General features: G+C 46.9%; 1 protein-coding gene across 1 annotated transcript in view; it reads right to left on the reverse strand.

The window, feature by feature from the left end:
• Positions 1-17,359, reverse strand: part of LOC311231663 (microtubule-associated serine/threonine-protein kinase 3-like) — a gene marked incomplete at both ends in the record, with an annotated part of 194,016 nt that overhangs the window by 3,596 nt on the left and 173,061 nt on the right. The window contains 5 exons of the mRNA XM_084318291.1: positions 462-652; positions 4,688-4,824; positions 5,391-5,513; positions 10,195-10,433; positions 15,008-15,211. Coding sequence (XP_084174417.1) covers positions 462-652; positions 4,688-4,824; positions 5,391-5,513; positions 10,195-10,433; positions 15,008-15,211 — 894 coding nt within the window. The remainder of the gene's footprint in view (positions 1-461; positions 653-4,687; positions 4,825-5,390; positions 5,514-10,194; positions 10,434-15,007; positions 15,212-17,359) is intronic.

Here is a 17,359-nt window from a genome sequence, read left to right on the forward strand (position 1 = left end):
GCTGTTTCCAATTCTCCCCTCCCCTGTCTTGAACGTTGCTCGACTATACCCCCCACAGGTCGGTCGTAGGGAGGATAGAAGCCTTGCATCACATGTCCCCTCCGGTACATGTGGAGGCAGCCTGTCACATCTTTTCACCTGCCAGCGCGGACTCTCAGTGGCGAGGTGTAACGTGTGGGAGGCTCACACTACCCCGCCATCTCCTGTCTCTGCTGTGCAGGCGCCCTGACCGACCTGTAGGAGTCGCTGTCCACAACGTCCAGATTACCACCCATCGACTTCCCTCCCGCTGACTCTGCCAATTGAGCCAGTATGACGGCCGGCCCAAGCCGGAGGCAACGCCGACAGCCGGAGTCGAACCCGGTGTCTCTTGCGTTGGTGACGAGCGCAATGTCCGCTGTGCCATCAGCCGCCCTATATAGAACAAAACTTGAAGCATAATAATCAGCCGTGGGTTTCACCTGCAGCCTGGTTGTCCGGCACGGGGCTGGGGCAGGGGGTGGAGGGTCCGGGGGACAGGCTGTGTGTCGGGGAGCCGGGCAGACTGTCGCTGGACGACACCGAGTGGTGGAGCGCGGAAGAGAAGCTGCGGCTGCTCTGCAGAACTGCTGTGCCCTGTTTGGACGACAGCTTCTTCAGGATGGAGCGTCGTCTGGGAGGGGGAGAGGGCACAGGAGAGGAGGAGAGGGCACAGGAGAGGAGGGGAGGGCACAGGAGAGGGGGAGAGGGCACAGGAGAGGAGGGGAGGGCACAGGAGAGGGGGAGAGGGCACAGGAGAGGGGGAGAGGGCACAGGAGAGGAGGGGAGGGCACAGGAGAGTGGGAGAGGGCACAGGAGAGGGGGAGAGGGCACAGGAGAGGAGGAGAGGGCACAGGAGAGGAGGGGAGGGCACAGGAGAGGGGGAGAGGGCACAGGAGAGGGGGAGAGGGCACAGGAGAGGGGGAGAGGGCACAGGAGAGGGGGAGAGGGTACAGGAGAGGGGGAGAGGGCACAGGAGAGGGGGAGAGGGTACAGGAGAGGAGGGGAGGGCACAGGAGAGGGGGAGAGGGCACAGGAGAGGGGGAGAGGGCACAGGAGAGGGGGAGAGGGCACAGGAGAGGGGGAGAGGGTACAGGAGAGGAGGAGAGGGCACAGGAGAGGAGGGGAGGGCACAGGAGAGGGGGAGAGGGCACAGGAGAGGGGGAGAGGGCACAGGAGAGGAGGGGAGGGCACAGGAGAGGGGGAGAGGGCACAGGAGAGGAGGGGAGGGCACAGGAGAGGGGGAGAGGGCACAGGAGAGGGGGAGAGGGCACAGGAGAGGAGGGGAGGGCACAGGAGAGGGGGAGAGGGCACAGGAGAGGGGGAGAGGGCACAGGAGAGGAGGGGAGGGTACAGGAGAGGAGGAGAGGGCACAGGAGAGGGGGAGAGGGTACAGGAGGGGGAGAGGGCACAGGAGAGGAGGAGAGGGCACAGGAGAGGGGGAGAGGGTACAGGAGAGGGGGAGAGGGCACAGGAGAGGGGGAGAGGGCACAGGAGAGGGGGAGAGGGTACAGGAGAGGAGGAGAGGGCACAGGAGAGGGGGAGAGGGCACAGGAGAGGAGGAGAGGGCACAGGAGAGGGGGAGAGGGCACAGGAGAGGGGGAGAGGGCACAGGAGAGTGGGAGAGGGCACAGGAGAGGGGGAGAGGGCACAGGAGAGGGGGAGAGGGTACAGGAGAGGAGGAGAGGGCACAGGAGAGGGGGAGAGGGTACAGGAGAGGGGGAGAGGGGAGAGGGGGAGAGGGTACAGGAGAGGAGGAGAGGGTACAGGAGAGGGGGAGAGGGCACAGGAGAGGGGGAGAGGGCACAGGAGAGGAGGAGAGGGTACAGGAGAGGGCACAGGAGAGTGGGAGAGGGCACAGGAGAGGGGGAGAGGGCACAGGAGAGGAGGAGAGGGTACAGGAGAGGGCACAGGAGAGGGGGAATAAGTGAAGGGAAGACACACAGAGAGGTACAGTAAATACATACTGCCTGATTATTATAGATCTTAGGGGGAGAGTTTGTATTTAACCCTTTCACTGCCACACCACAGCCGGTTAACCCTTTCACTGTGACAATACAGAAGGTTAGCCCTTTAGGCGATGCTCCATCATTAGCTCCACTCCTTCTGTCGTGTGGCAGTGAAAGGGTTTTAATAAGATTGTCGATTGGCTGCCACCTAGTGGAAAGAAATTTGATTTGATTTCATTGCGCAACTATGGAATTGTTTTAATTCATCGATGGCCGAAGAGCAAACCTCCCATCTGAAAAGTTTACTTTTTTTGAGAAAACTAAAAAGAACGTGTTGTTTTCTCGCAGAATGCAATTTTTTAAGGATACCCCAATATAATACACAGTTTTTGGACTAGATTACTATATTATGTGACCAGGTATTAGTGCCTCACAAAGTGCAGAGAGGAGGTGTTGCTCTTCGGCCATCGTTATGCTATATTGTGTGCAGTGATCTCTGACAAACACTAGGGGGAGGCAGAAGATTGAGATTAGCTGGTTGGCATTTTTTAAAACACACAGTACATCTATGACTAACGGCCACAGAGTACACACACACTACCACTGCAACGCTATAGTGATTATGTGGCTCAATGAGAAATTTACATTTAAGTGGACAACCTTGCCTCCAAGTTGCGACAGAAAATTGGCTTCCTATAGAGAAACAGAACCAGCTTTCCTTTGATTAGTAGGAAGAGAGTGGTCGAAGCAGTTTTATTATCAGTCATGAACTATGGTGATGTAATCTATAGGCATGCTGCGGTCTCAACCCTTAAATCCTTGGACTCTGTGTATCACTCTGCCCTCAGCTTCATCACTAATGATGGATACAACACTCATCACTGTCCTTTATGAGAAGGTTGGTTGGTCCTCTCTGATGGAGAGGCGCAGCACACACTGGTATTTCATAAGGCCCTTATTGGTAAGCTACCTCCTTATATTACATCATTATTGGAATGGAATTCTGGAACCTATGGAAGTCGTTCTAGTGATTGGCTGGTCCTTAACACTTTCCGTGCCAGCCATGCGGTGCCCCGGAACCCCGTTGCGTGCCACCACCCACTTCAATGACAGAGCTCTCATATTTGCAAACGCATAAACTATATCTTAAATGATGTGTCTAATATGGCCGTCGCTTATCAATGACTTGTTTGCAGTCAACATTGTCGAAACTGATTGTTTTTTTTTTAATCGGTTTATTTCCGTTTTATACCATTTTGAAAAACGCTTGTTTTTTGAAAGTTTCAGAAAAAAAATTAAGATTCTGTGATTATCGCCCTTTACTGGAATACACTGGAATACACAAAACATGTTGTCATTTTTCGGCCTATTTATGAATCGTTTTCAAATAAACGCTAGATTATCGATATGTGTTACTTATGCACGCCATAGAAGCGGGCTGAAAAATCGATTATCTTATTTCCTGATCGCACACACACACGGTACACACATATGGCACACGCTGACATATAGCTGAAAATAGCTCTGATTATCCCAAGACTGGTAAAATAGATTCCTTACCTCAGATCAGATGTTCTCCAAAAAGATTATTCCAATTCCTGATCGCCATTCCAAATATCGATCGTGTTTATTGATCCACCTGGGTACTGGAAACACATATTCTCCGCTGTTCTGGTGGTGGGCGATTACTAGGGATGGGTACCTTTCACATTTGAACCGATACGGTACCGGTACCTGTGAATCGATACCGGTACCCAACGGTACCTTTTTTCTGTACTTTAGTCTATAAAAAATTTATTTACCTACCTCAGTAGTAAAAAAAAATCCAAACTTCAAATAACTACAATTTCGACAGTTTTCGGCTTGCCATTGCTCCGACTGCTTTGTTGTTGAATCAAGTCAAATCCTAGGTAAGCATATATTGTGCATGTGAACGTTGACATGAAAAGAAAAAAAGGTAAAAAAACAAATTAAATGTTTTATTTAATTTTTTTGGTATCTCACTTGAATCGATACTCGGTAGTACAGACGTGTTTCGGTTCGGTACCTTAAAAGTACCGAATTCGGTACCCATCCCTAGCGATTACTTGGATCGTCTCTGGTTACTTGTCTGACAAGTAAAATGTGGAAGCAGGACTTTTTTTTCTCCATGCGTTTCATTCAATCCAATCCAAAGGGGTGCAGTACCATCCGGAGAGACGATAGGGGGCGGTATTTTCCCTGTTCGAGTTCAGACAGATCCCCACTGGTAACGTGAGGCTAGATTGATGAAAAATGAATGGAAATCGATAATAAAAAAAATAACGATTAAAAGCTAGATCTCTCGTCGGCTGGCACTCAACGGTTGGCATGAACTAACGAGAAATCTCGTCGTTGGCACTGAAAGTGTTAAGGTCCCCTGAGTTTGCTCTGAACAGGGTAAATCTGCATTTTGCCATGATGCCCCTCTAGCTCATGGAGTGAACTCAGCTTGAGATTCTCCCCTTTGTCAAACCTTGATCTCCAACCTTTGTCAATCAAGTTGTACGTGTTTTAATTGATTGTTATCCTTTGCTTGTCTTATTGTTATGATTTTATATGCCGTGTGATTTTATATGCCTTTTCTTTTGCTTAACTCTGTATGTGTACACTCGATGTGATTTTAAATGAGGACACATCGGCTGCCTCTTCGAGTTTAAATAAAGGTTTGAAATGATCAAAACACCGCAGGTCCTGCTCACCGGTCCTGGTTGTCTCTCCTCTTGCTCCGCTTGCTGCGCCGGGCCATCTTGCCTCTGTGCTTGGTCCTTCTAGCCGGACCCACTTTGATCGACGTGTTCTCGAGCGCCGTGGTCTGCAGCGCCACCATGCTGCCGCTCTGTGACACGGTTCATTAAGAGTACATAGAAAGATCAGTCACTGTAGAAAATGACTTGAGTGATTAGCGATGTTAAAGTAACGCGAGGGTCGAATAAGATGATTAGATTCAAATGTATTGTCGTCATACAGCACAAGTACAGTACAACGGAAAGAAGCATTCAACCAGAGTGCAAATATAACAGTAAAATGTACAGTACAATGTACAGGTGATTAAACTGGGTACAAAATGAGTGTAGTGCTAATCAGATATACAGTATATACAGTGTTACACGTGTAAAGACACACCGGCCAGCAGCGTGACTAGTACGAGTAGGATATGTACAGATATAGATATAGTATCTACAGATATGTAAATATGTGCAGGTAAGTACAAACAGGTGTGGATATATATATATGCTGTGAGAATAAATATATATATATATATATATATATATATATATATATATATATATATATATATATATATATATGGTATATACAGGTGTATAAGTAAGTATATAGAGGGGTGATATGCAAGAATATTCAGACAAATATGGATATATATATATGCATTTGTTTTAATACCTTCAGGAGTAGTTCTATCATCTCGTGGTGGACCAGCCCCTGGACAGACTCTCCATTGATATGGGTGATGAGGTCACCTGACCTCAGCCCAGCCTCATGGGCGGCACTCCCCTCCTCCACACTCTGAGGAACACAACAGGGTTATAGCTTCTCACCATTACAGTAGTCAGACAAGAGGAACACGACAGGGCTATACCTTCTCACCATTACAGTAGTCTGACAGGAGGAACACGACAGGGCTATACCTTCTCACCATTACAGTAGTCTGACAGGAGGAACACGACAGGGCTATACCTTCTCACCATTACAGTAGTCTGACAGGAGGAACACGACAGGGCTATACCTTCTCACCATTACAGTAGTCTGACAGGAGGAACACGACAGGGCTATACCTTCTCACCATTACAGTAGTCAGACCAGAGGAACACGACAGGGCTATACCTTCTCACCATTACAGTAGTCAGACCAGAGGAACACGACAGGGCTATACCTTCTCACCATTACAGTAGTCAGACCAGAGGAACACGACAGGGCTATACCTTCTCACCATTACAGTAGTCTGACAGGAGGAACACGACAGGGCTATACCTTCTCACCATTACAGTAGTCTGACAAGAGGAACACGACAGGGTTACACCTTCTCACCATTACAGTAGTCAGACAAGAGGAACACGACAGGGCTACACCTTCTCACCATTACAGTAGTCAGACAGGAGGAACACGACAGGGCTATACCTTCTCACCATTACAGTAGTCAGACAAGAGGAACACGACAGGGTTACACCTTCTCACCATTACAGTAGTCAGACAAGAGGAACACGACAGGGCTACACCTTCTCACCATTACAGTAGTCAGTCAGACAAGAGGAACACGACAGGGTTACACCTTCTCACCATTACAGTAGTCAGACAGGAGGAACACGACAGGGCTATACCTTCTCACCATTACAGTAGTCAGACAAGAGGAACACGACAGGGTTACACCTTCTCACCATTACAGTAGTCAGACAAGAGGAACATGACAGGGCTATACCTTCTCACCATTACAGTAGTCAGACAAGAGGAACCCGACAGGGCTATACCTTCTCACCATTACAGTAGTCAGACAAGAGGAACATGACAGGGCTATACCTTCTCACCATTACAGTAGTCAGACAAGAGGAACACGACAGGGCTATACCTTCTCACCATTACAGTAGTCTGACAAGAGGAACACGACAGGGCTTGGTATCTAGGGACATCTATGGCTCTCAGGGAATGTATTCCCAGTGTCAGAAATATTGTGTCTATTACTAGGCTTGCTTAAATTGTGATGAAACAAAGGAGAATAAAAATTATGATTTTTCTTTGCATCTTTGACAGTGAATAACACCATGCTAAAAATGACCAGACCAAAAACTGCCATTGATCTCGTTCAGTATGTGTACAAAAAATCTAAGGAAATGAATAAAGGGAAGAGTTTATACTTGAATACGTTTGAAAAATAAAACGATAATTTTGTCAGACAGTCTAGATTGATTTATGATGTGATGTAATTTGCGGTCCGCCGATGGACCGCACGGGTGGAAGAGGTTAACCAAGTGTTTCGAATCAAATTGATTAGACCAATAATTGTAAAGATCCTGTTGATCTTCGTTATCAACCAAAACAACTAAAAATAATAATAATTAACAACAATCTTTAACAACAAGCTACTTTCTTTTTTTAAATAAACAATTATTGTTAAATGTTTTTATTGCTGATTGTTGTTAATTCTTATTCTTTTTTGTTGTTTTGGTTGATAACGAAGATCAAGGATAAATATAAGATGATGCACTAGGTAGAGACACCGGGTTCGAATCCGGCTGTCGGCGTTGCCTCCGGCTTGGGCCTGCTGTCATACTAGGGCTGCAACGATTAGTCGACATAATCGACGATGTCGATTATAAAAAAATCGTCGACGAGAAATTGTTGCGTCGATTAGTCATTAAAAAAAAAAAAAATTATTTATTTTTTTTTTTTTTTTTTTTGCACTACCTATCTTTGTGAGAGTGGCTTCTCAGGGTTCCAGACAACATCATAACATGATGATCCCATAGCAAATTTTGGACATTGAAAACATTGTTCCCCTGCAGGAGATGCTGATCAGACTAGACACACAATACATTACACACGCACTCCTCTCACTCACACACAGCGATCAGAGTAAGACACACACATACACACTCCTCTCACTCACACACAGCGATCAGAGTAAGACACACACACATACACACTCCTCTCACTCACACACAGCGATCAGAGTAAGACACACACACATTCACACTCCTCTCTCTCACACACAGCGATCAGAGTAAGACACACACACATTCACACTCCTCTCACTCACACACAGCGATCAGAGTAAGACACACACACATACACAAATTACACAGTACACACCTCCCTCTCACACAGCGATCAGAGTAAGACACACACACAAATTACACAGTACACACACTCCTCTCACTCACACAGCGATCAGAGTAAGACACACACACATACACACATACACACACGGACTCCTCTCACACACAGCAAACAAAAGACCTAGAAGTCTGTCTGATCTGAACCCTTACAGCTGTTCCACGTCACCCTCCTGGTCCTGGACCAAGTTACAGCCCCATCAGCCGCGGTGCTGGGGGCAGATGCTGCTAGTTATTTCTTTTTTATTATTATTTTTTTAGTTATTTAAAGTACACTTCCACTTTAATTTGTATTATTTAATATATTTATCTTGTTATGAGTGATTGCTGTATTGTTCTTCAAATTAATTTTCATTTAAAGTGGCTTAAGATCCAAATTCAAATGTTTCATGAGTCATTATTTTAATTTGCTATGGGATCATCATGTTATGATGTTGTTGTTTGGTCCTGACAAGAGTCTCAAAGTCTGGGGTGATGGTAGACAAGCAACTCTGAGGTCATGCTCAATGTCCAATCTGTTCCTCTGCTCTGTCTTCAGCTGGACCAGAGCTGAGAAGCCACTTTCACAAAGATAGGTAGTTAAAAAAATATATATATACGTTTTTACTTTTTTTTTTTTGTTTATATTGGTTTTCGATTAGTCGACTAATCGAAAAAATAATCAACAGATTAGTCGACTACCAAATTAGTCATTAGTTGCAGCCCTACGTCATACTAACTCAATTGGCAGAGTTAGGGGGTGGAAGTCGATGGGTGGTAATCTGGACGTTGTGGACAGTGACTCCTACAGGTCGGTCAGGGCGCCTGCACAGCAGAGACAGGAAATGGCGGGGGCAGTGTGAGCCTCCCACACGTTACACCTCACCACTGAGAGTCTGCGCTGGCAGGTGAAAAGATGTGACAGGCTGCCTCCTCGTGTATCGGAGGGGACACATGATGCAAGGCTTCTATCCTCCCTACAACCGGCCAGTGGGGGGCATATGCGAGCAACGTTCAAGACAGGGGAGGGGAGAATTGGCACAGCGAAATTGGGATGGGAGAAAAAATAGAAAAAAGAGGTGAAAAGTGGATACAAAAAAAAGATGATGCACTAGGTTAGGGCATTTACAAGCTTGTAGCTTCAGCCCTAACCTTTTCGGCCAACTTGTAAATTTGATTTGTGTATGTTTTATTTTTGTACATGCTAAATGGCTCGAAATAAACTTCATTCATTCATTCATTCAGTATTTGACTTGGTTCCTTAGTCTGACATAGTCGTCATAGTCTTGTTGCCGATGTGTTCTTTTGAACCCGATACGGGCTCCCTCTCTACTCCTGATGGACTCCACTATCTCCCGAATCATCCATGTGGCCGTGTTCTGCTTTATGTGTCTAATTGGAGCCAGTAAATCCAGCACTGATAGAAATGTCTCTTTAAAGAGAGTCCATGTCTTTACTGCTCAGTATGTCCGTCCAACTCATCTCACTCAGAGACTCGACAAAGTGGTCTTTTGAATAGTGTTTCATTGTCCTCGTTTTTACATAACCCCTCTGAGCGCGGGGAGCTTCAGTGCGTGTGCGGTGTACAACACGTGACCATATGATCACCGAGGCCGTCGGCCGACACTCCTGACTGGCTAAGAACAACACGTGACCATATGATCACCCAGGCCAGGCCGTCGGCCGACACTCCTGACTGGCTAAGAACAACATGTGACCATATGATCACCGAGGCCGTCAGCCGACACTCCTGACTGGCTAAGAACAACATGTGACCATATGATCACCGAGGCCGTCGGCCGACACTCCTGACTGGCTAAGAACAACATGTGACCATATGATCACCGAGGCCGCCGGCCGACACTCCTGACTGGCTAAGAACAACATGTGACCATATGATCACAGAGGCCGTCGGCCGACACTCCTGACTGGCTAAGAACAACATGTGACCATATGATCACAGAGGCCGTCAGCCGACACTCCTGACTGGCTAAGAACAACATGTGACCATATGATCACCGAGGCCGTCGGCCGACACTCCTGACTGGCTAAGAACAACATGTGACCATATGATCACCGAGGCCGCCGGCCGACACTCCTGACTGGCTAAGAACAACATGTGACCATATGATCACCGAGGCCGTCGGCCGACACTCCTGACTGGCTAAGAACAACATGTGACCATATGATCACCGAGGCCGTCGGCCGACACTCCTGACTGGCTAAGAACAACATGTGACCATATGATCACCGAGGCCGTCGGCCGACACTCCTGACTGGCTAAGAACAACATGTGACCATATGATCACGAGGCCGTCGGCCGACACTCCTGACTGGCTAAGAACAACACAGAGGCTCTCCGGCGGGCGGCACTCACTCACCGAGACCATGTGGTGCACGGTGTAGACGTCGCTGGCGCCCAGGTAGACGCGGATGGCCCGCAGGGCGAAGCCGCACTTCTTCCCCGTGGTGTGGATGATGATGGGGGGCCTCACGCTGCTGCTGGGGCCGAGAGAGAGCTCGCGGCTGGGGGACGAGTCGCGGGACGAGGGGTTGGAGGAGAGCGAGCGGGGGGAGACGGGGCCCCCCGGCTGGAGGAGGCCGCCCGGCACGTCGTCGTCTGAAATGAAAAAGGAGAAGGGGCCACATCCTCATCCTGGTCAGGAAACGGCTGAAGACGCTTCGGTCTTGTTACTTTGGCTGATTTCTACTGTGTGCGTGAGACTGCTTGCATTATATATTTCAATATACTGTATATTTTGGAGTTCAGTGCACTAAATTACTGAATGAATACAGAGTGCTATCTTTAAATATAGTACAGTATTATAACATATACTTAATATGTTGGGAGTTCAGTGCGTTAGTGATTTATTACATGAATACCTTGCTGCCATATGGCAGTGCTTAGATATAATATGGGATTGTATTTGCTCATCACTTCCACGCAGCCTACTGTACCACTTGCTCAGTGTGAATAAGCCCATTACAGCATCTCCGCTTCACTGTCGTATCCTAGTCCGTTTTACTGGCCTATACGAGCTGGTAGAAGTGAATTAACATTTCAAAGTTAAGAGGAAGACCTGAAGTATCACAGTAGTATTTTCAACATAATTCAGCTCAGAAACCAGACTTTGCTCAGTAGCCAGTCCTCGTTAGCAGTGAATCACCACGTTAATTATGTTTAGGGCAAGAAATAATACACTGACAGAAAAATTACTAAATCTTTTTCATTTTAGAAAGTGAGTTTAGTAGGAGGAAATACAATTTTAAACATCAGTTTGCACGTACCACACTTAAACAGATGTGTCCTTCGGTTATTGGTGTAAAGTTGTGGAATTCTCTCCATAGCTCAAGTTTCAAGTTTCAAGTTTCTTTAATAGTTGTCATACAGAAGTACAGAATACTTTCATACAAAATGCTTCTTACTGTTACGCTCCAGAGACTGTGCTAGACAAGATAGTATCAAATAACATAGTATAGCATGTAATTTAGAAGAAGAAAATGAGGTCACAGTGTTCGGTATAGACATATGTACAATGTTCTGAGTTACCATATAATATACAATACTATGCAGTGTACTAATGTACAGTACTATATAGTGCAAAGCAGAAATGGGATGAGGTACAATTTAGGTACAATTTACAGTAAGGTGTACGAGGTGTAGTGCAATCCTTCATCAATAAATATAAAGTGTGGGGAGTGGGTGCTACAGTGTGTTTGTTTAAAGTGGGTGTGTGCTATAAAGTGTGTGGAGTGGGTGCTACAGTGTGTTTGTTTAAAGTGAGTGTGTGCGTGTGGATGTGTGTGCTATGTGCGTTTGGTGGTTGTTGTTGTGTAGTGTTCATTGTTCGTTTAGCAGCCTGATGGCCTGGGGATAGAAGCTTCTTCTGAGTCTTTCTGTGCTCGCCTTGAGACTCCGGTATCGCTTGCCTGACCGCAGCAGTTCAAAGAGGCAGTTGTTCGGGTGACTGGAGTCTTTAATGATTCTCTTAGCCTTGCCCTTGCAACGCTTGTTGTAAATGTTCTGGAGGGTGGGGAGCCCCCCTCCAATTGTGCGTTCGGCTGAACGTGTCACTCTTTGTAGTCTGCTTCGGTCTTGTGCAGTGCTATTCCCAAACCAGGAGGTGATGTTGCCGGTCAAGATGCTCTCTATTGTACATGAGTAGAAGTTCTTAAGGATCTTCTGACTGACTTGGAACTTCCTTAGGCGCCTGAGGAAGTAGAGGCGTTGTCGTGCCTTCTTCACAACACTGTCAATGTGTGTGGTCCATGTCAAGTCCTCGGATATGTAGGCTCCGAGGTACTTAAAGCTGTTGACTCTCTCAACCGGTGCCCCGTCGATGCTGAGGGGGCTGTAGTCCTTGACCCCCGACCTCCTGAAGTCCACAATCATCTCCTTTGTTTTGCTGACGTTCAGGGAGAGGCTGTTTTCCTGGCACCATCCCGCCAGGACCTTGACCTCTTCCAGGTAGGCCCTCTCGTCGTTGGCAGAGATCAGGCCCACCACCACTGTGTCGTCAGCAAATTTGATGATTGTATTGCTACTCCGCTGAGCCACACAGTCGTGTGTGTACAGGGAGTAGAGGAGGGGACTCAGAACACAGCCCTGGGGGGCCCCTATGTTGAGGGTGATGGATGAAGAGGTGCAGTTGCCTGCTCTCACCACCTGGGGTCTGCCAGTCAGGAAGTCCAAGACCACTGGCAGAGGTCATAGTTCAAGCCCAGGTCCCTGAGCTTGGCTATGAGTATGGAGGGGACTATGGTATTGAATGCCGAGCTGTAGTCGATGAATAGCATTCTCACATAGTTCCCCTGCCTCTTGTCCAGGTGTGATGCTGCTGTGTGCAGCACATGGGCTATGGCGTCCTCCGTGGACCTGTTGGGGCGGTATGCAAATTGCAGGGGGTCCATGTTGATGGGGAGGGAGGAGCAGATGTAGCCCTTTACTAGCTTCTCAAAGCACTTCATGGCTATGGAGGTGAGAGCTACAGGGCGGTAGTCGTTGAGGCAAGCAGGCTTGGATTTTTTGGGTACAGGGATATTTTAGGACGCGGCCGGGGATGCCGTCCGGACCTGCTGCCTTCCTGATATTCACTTTTTTAAAGGTCCGCCTCACCTCATGCTCTGTTACCCTGAACACTGCGCCTCCATCAGCAGCCGACCCCCCCCCCCCATTGCCGTGGCTTGTGAGCTGGTGTTGTTATTACCAGCATCAAACCTCGCATAGAAGGTATTGAGGTCATTTGCTAAGGAGATGTCACTGTTCAGTTTGAGGGAGGCGCCTTTGTAGTCTGTCATCGTTTTGAGCCCCTGCCACATAGCTCTAGAGTCAGCTTGTTCAAACTGGAGTTCAATTTTATCCCTGTAGCGCCGTTTGGCCTCTGACACTGTCCTCCTTACGTTGTATCGCGCCACCTTGTGGTCATTCATGTTGCCTGCCACTAGGCCGTCGTTGTATGCTTTGGTGCGCTCTCTCAGAGCTTCACGGACGGATTTGTCTACCCAGGGTTTTTGATTTGGGTAAACTCTCATTTTGGTAGTGGGGATTGTTTCTTCCACCATAGTACAAACATAGTCCAGCACTGTCTCCGTGTAGACATTAATGTTATCTGTGTCGCGGAACACATTCCAGTCTGTGCAGTCAAACGCAGACTGGAGCGTCTCCTCTGACGTCAAATCCCATTTCTGCACCTCTCGCGAGACTACAGGAGTACTTTTGATTCTCTGTTTGTACATTGGTGAAAGAAAGATGGACGCGTGATCTGATTTACCAAAGCCACTATCAGAATGAGCCTTGTAGCCACCTTTAAATTGCGTGTAACAGTGATCTAGGATGTTACCGCCTCTGGTGTTGCAAGTCACATGCTGATAGAAGTCAGGTAATACCTTTCTCAGATTGGCGCTATTGAAATCACCCAGCACTAAAATGGCGGCGTTAACGTTCGCCGCTTGTATTCTATTTACCTCGTCGTGGAGTCTGGAGAGCGCGACGTTGTTGCTGGCTTGCGGTGGAATATACACTCCTACAAGGATGATCGCCGTTAACTCCCTCGGGAGGAAGAAAGGACGACACTTGATGGTTATATATTCCAGGTCTGGGCAGCAGTGGTTGGATAATTCCTTCACGTTAGTTGGATCGCTCCAATTGTTGTTAAACATGAAGGCAATACCTCCTCCACGTTGTTTACCGGACTCTGCTGTACGATCCTTGCGGTGGATAAAGAAGTGTTCGGCTGGTTGGATTGCGTGATCTGGAACGTCCCTTAGCGAGCTTAAGGGATGTAATAGTGTTTGTCAATTCAAAAATAATTATAAAAAAAATATATATATTTAGTCAACTGTGATCTGAATAGTGAGATATTTTCTATTTTTTCTTTATTATTATTATTATTATTATTATTATTATTATTATTATTATTATTATTATTATTATTATTATTATTATTATTATTATTATTATCGTTTAATTTTTTCTTGTTTAAACTGTGGATTGTTTGTTTCTTTGTATATGGTATAAATGATTATTTTGTGTAAATTAGGTTGTACGCCGACCATCAAGTAATACTTGTTTAGTTTAGGAATAAGGGGCAGGTAACTATAAGATTTATTCTTCTTCCTGCTCCTTTTGCCCATGGTATGGTTGTAAAGGCCATATGAGTGTTTTTGTTATTAATATTATTATTATTGTGCTTAGGATAGTGCCTTATTTATGTTTGAACACTAGAGGGTTCTCCGCCCCCATTATAGCCACTCTTCTATAAATAGCCTAGCTAATTAACGTAATCCCATGCACCTGTGATGAGGATACATTTTTCTACCTGTTTCACTTGTTGGATCTGACCACGGAGCAATTGACGACTGTTCTGTTTAACCCTTCATTCACCATCATTTACCTTTGGACAACAATAAATCCTGTAAACCGTAAGAGGAGCAACTTTGGACATTCAATTCATTCAACATCACAACTTTGGGACTGAGTAAGATAATTAATTGCGGGTGCATCCCCAATGAATCGACAAGCGGACACTACAATGGTATTTATGATTTTGTATGAAAAACTCTACGATTGTATTGTTTCCATGTGGCAAATAAAACTCTGAATCTGAACCATGGCTGGATAATAATAATAATAATAATAATAATAATAATAATAATAATAATAATAATAATAATAATAATAATAATAATAATAACCTGTGGTGATGATGAGGGACAGAGCCGAGACGGACGCAGACTTGGGCACCTTCCCCCCCCCAGAGGGGGGCCTCTGTCGGTCTGGCGTCTCCAGCTGGTTCCCAAACCGCCGGGGGCCGCTGTGCTCCTTCGGAGACGAGTGTTTGGCCCCAGTGCTGTTGCTGCGAATCCTGATGCGCCTGAGGCTGGACACCACCACCTCGGCTGTAAGACAGGGGACACAGTGTGTCATTAAGACAGGGGACACAGTGTGTCATTAAGACAGGGGACACAGTGTGTCATTAAGCTGTGAGACAGGGGACACAGTGTGTCATTAAGCTGTGAGACAGGAGACACAGTGTGTCATTAAGACAGGGGCCACAGTGTGTCATTAAGCTGTGAGACAGGGGACACAGTGTGTCATTAAGCTGTGAGACAGGGGACACAGTGTGTCATTAAGCTGTGAGACAGGAGACACAGTGTGTCATTAAGACAGGGGCCAAAGTGTGTCATTAAGCTGTGAGACAGGGGACACAGTGTGTCATTAAGCTGTAAGACAGGGGACACAGTGTGTCATTAAGCTGTGAGACAGGGGACACAGTGTGTCATTAAGACAGGGGACACAGTGTGTCATTAAGACAGGGGACACAGTGTGTCATTAAGCTGTGAGACAGGGGACACAGTGTGTCATTAAGACAGGGGACACAGTGTGTCATTAAGCTGTGAGACAGGGGACACAGTGTGTCATTAAGACAGGGGACACAGTGTGTCATTAAGCTGTGAGACAGGGGACACAGTGTGTCATTAAGCTGTGAGACAGGGGACACAGTGTGTCATTAAGCTGTGAGACAGGGGACACAGTGTGTCATTAAGCTGTGAGACAGGGGACACAGTGTGTCATTAAGCTGTAAGACAGGGGACACAGTGTGTCATTAAGACAGGGGACACAGTGTGTCATTAAGCTGTGAGACAGGGGACACAGTGTGTCATTAAGCTGTAAGACAGGGGACACAGTGTGTCATTAAGACAGGGGACACAGTGTGTCATTAAGCTGTGAGACAGGGGACACAGTGTGTCATTAAGCTGTAAGACAGGGGACACAGTGTGTCATTAAGACAGGGGGCACAGTGTGTCATTAAGACAGGGGACACAGTGTGTCATTAAGCTGTAAGACAGGGGACACAGTGTGTCATTAAGCTGTGAGACAGGGGACACAGTGTGTCATTAAGCTGTGAGACAGGGGACACAGTGTGTCATTAAGCTGTAAGACAGGGGACACAGTGTGTCATTAAGACAGGGGACACAGTGTGTCATTAAGACAGGGGACACAGTGTGTCATTAAGACAGGGGACACAGTGTGTCATTAAGACAGGGGACACAGTGTGTCATTAAGACAGGGGACACAGTGTGTCATTAAGCTGTAAGACAGGGGACACAGTGTGTCATTAAGACAGGGGACACAGTGTGTCATTAAGCTGTGAGACAGGGGACACAGTGTGTCATTAAGCTGTAAGACAGGGGACACAGTGTGTCATTAAGCTGTAAGACAGGGGACACAGTGTGTCATTAAGACAGGGGACACAGTGTGTCATTAAGCTGTAAGACAGGGGACACAGTGTGTCATTAAGCTGTGAGACAGGGGCCACAGTGTGTCATTAAGACAGGGGACACAGTGTGTCATTAAGACAGGGGACACAGTGTGTCATTAAGACAGGGGACACAGTGTGTCATTAAGCTGTGAGACAGGGGACACAGTGTGTCATTAAGCTGTGAGACAGGAGACACAGTGTGTCATTAAGACAGGGGCCACAGTGTGTCATTAAGCTGTGAGACAGGGGACACAGTGTGTCATTAAGCTGTAAGACAGGGGACACAGTGTGTCATTAAGCTGTGAGACAGGGGACACAGTGTGTCATTAAGCTGTGAGACAGGGGACACAGTGTGTCATTAAGCTGTGAGACAGGGGACACAGTGTGTCATTAAGACAGGGGACACAGTGTGTCATTAAGACAGGGGACACAGTGTGTCATTAAGACAGGGGACACAGTGTGTCATTAAGACAGGGGACACAGTGTGTCATTAAGCTGTGAGACAGGAGACACAGTGTGTCATTAAGCTGTGAGACAGGGGACACAGTGTGTCATTAAGCTGTGAGACAGGGGACACAGTGTGTCATTAAGCTGTGAGACAGGGGACACAGTGTGTCATTAAGCTGTGAGACAGGGGACACAGTGTGTCATTAAGCTGTAAGACAGGGGACACAGTGTGTCATTAAGACAGGGGACACAGTGTGTCATTAAGCTGTAAGACAGGGGACACAGTGTGTCATTAAGACAGGGGACACAGTGTGTCATTAAGACAGGGGACACAGTG

Source organism: Notolepis coatsorum (assembly GCF_963971535.1).
Source record: "Notolepis coatsorum genome assembly, chromosome: 7".
Taxonomy (NCBI): Eukaryota; Metazoa; Chordata; class Actinopteri; order Aulopiformes; family Paralepididae; genus Notolepis; species Notolepis coatsorum.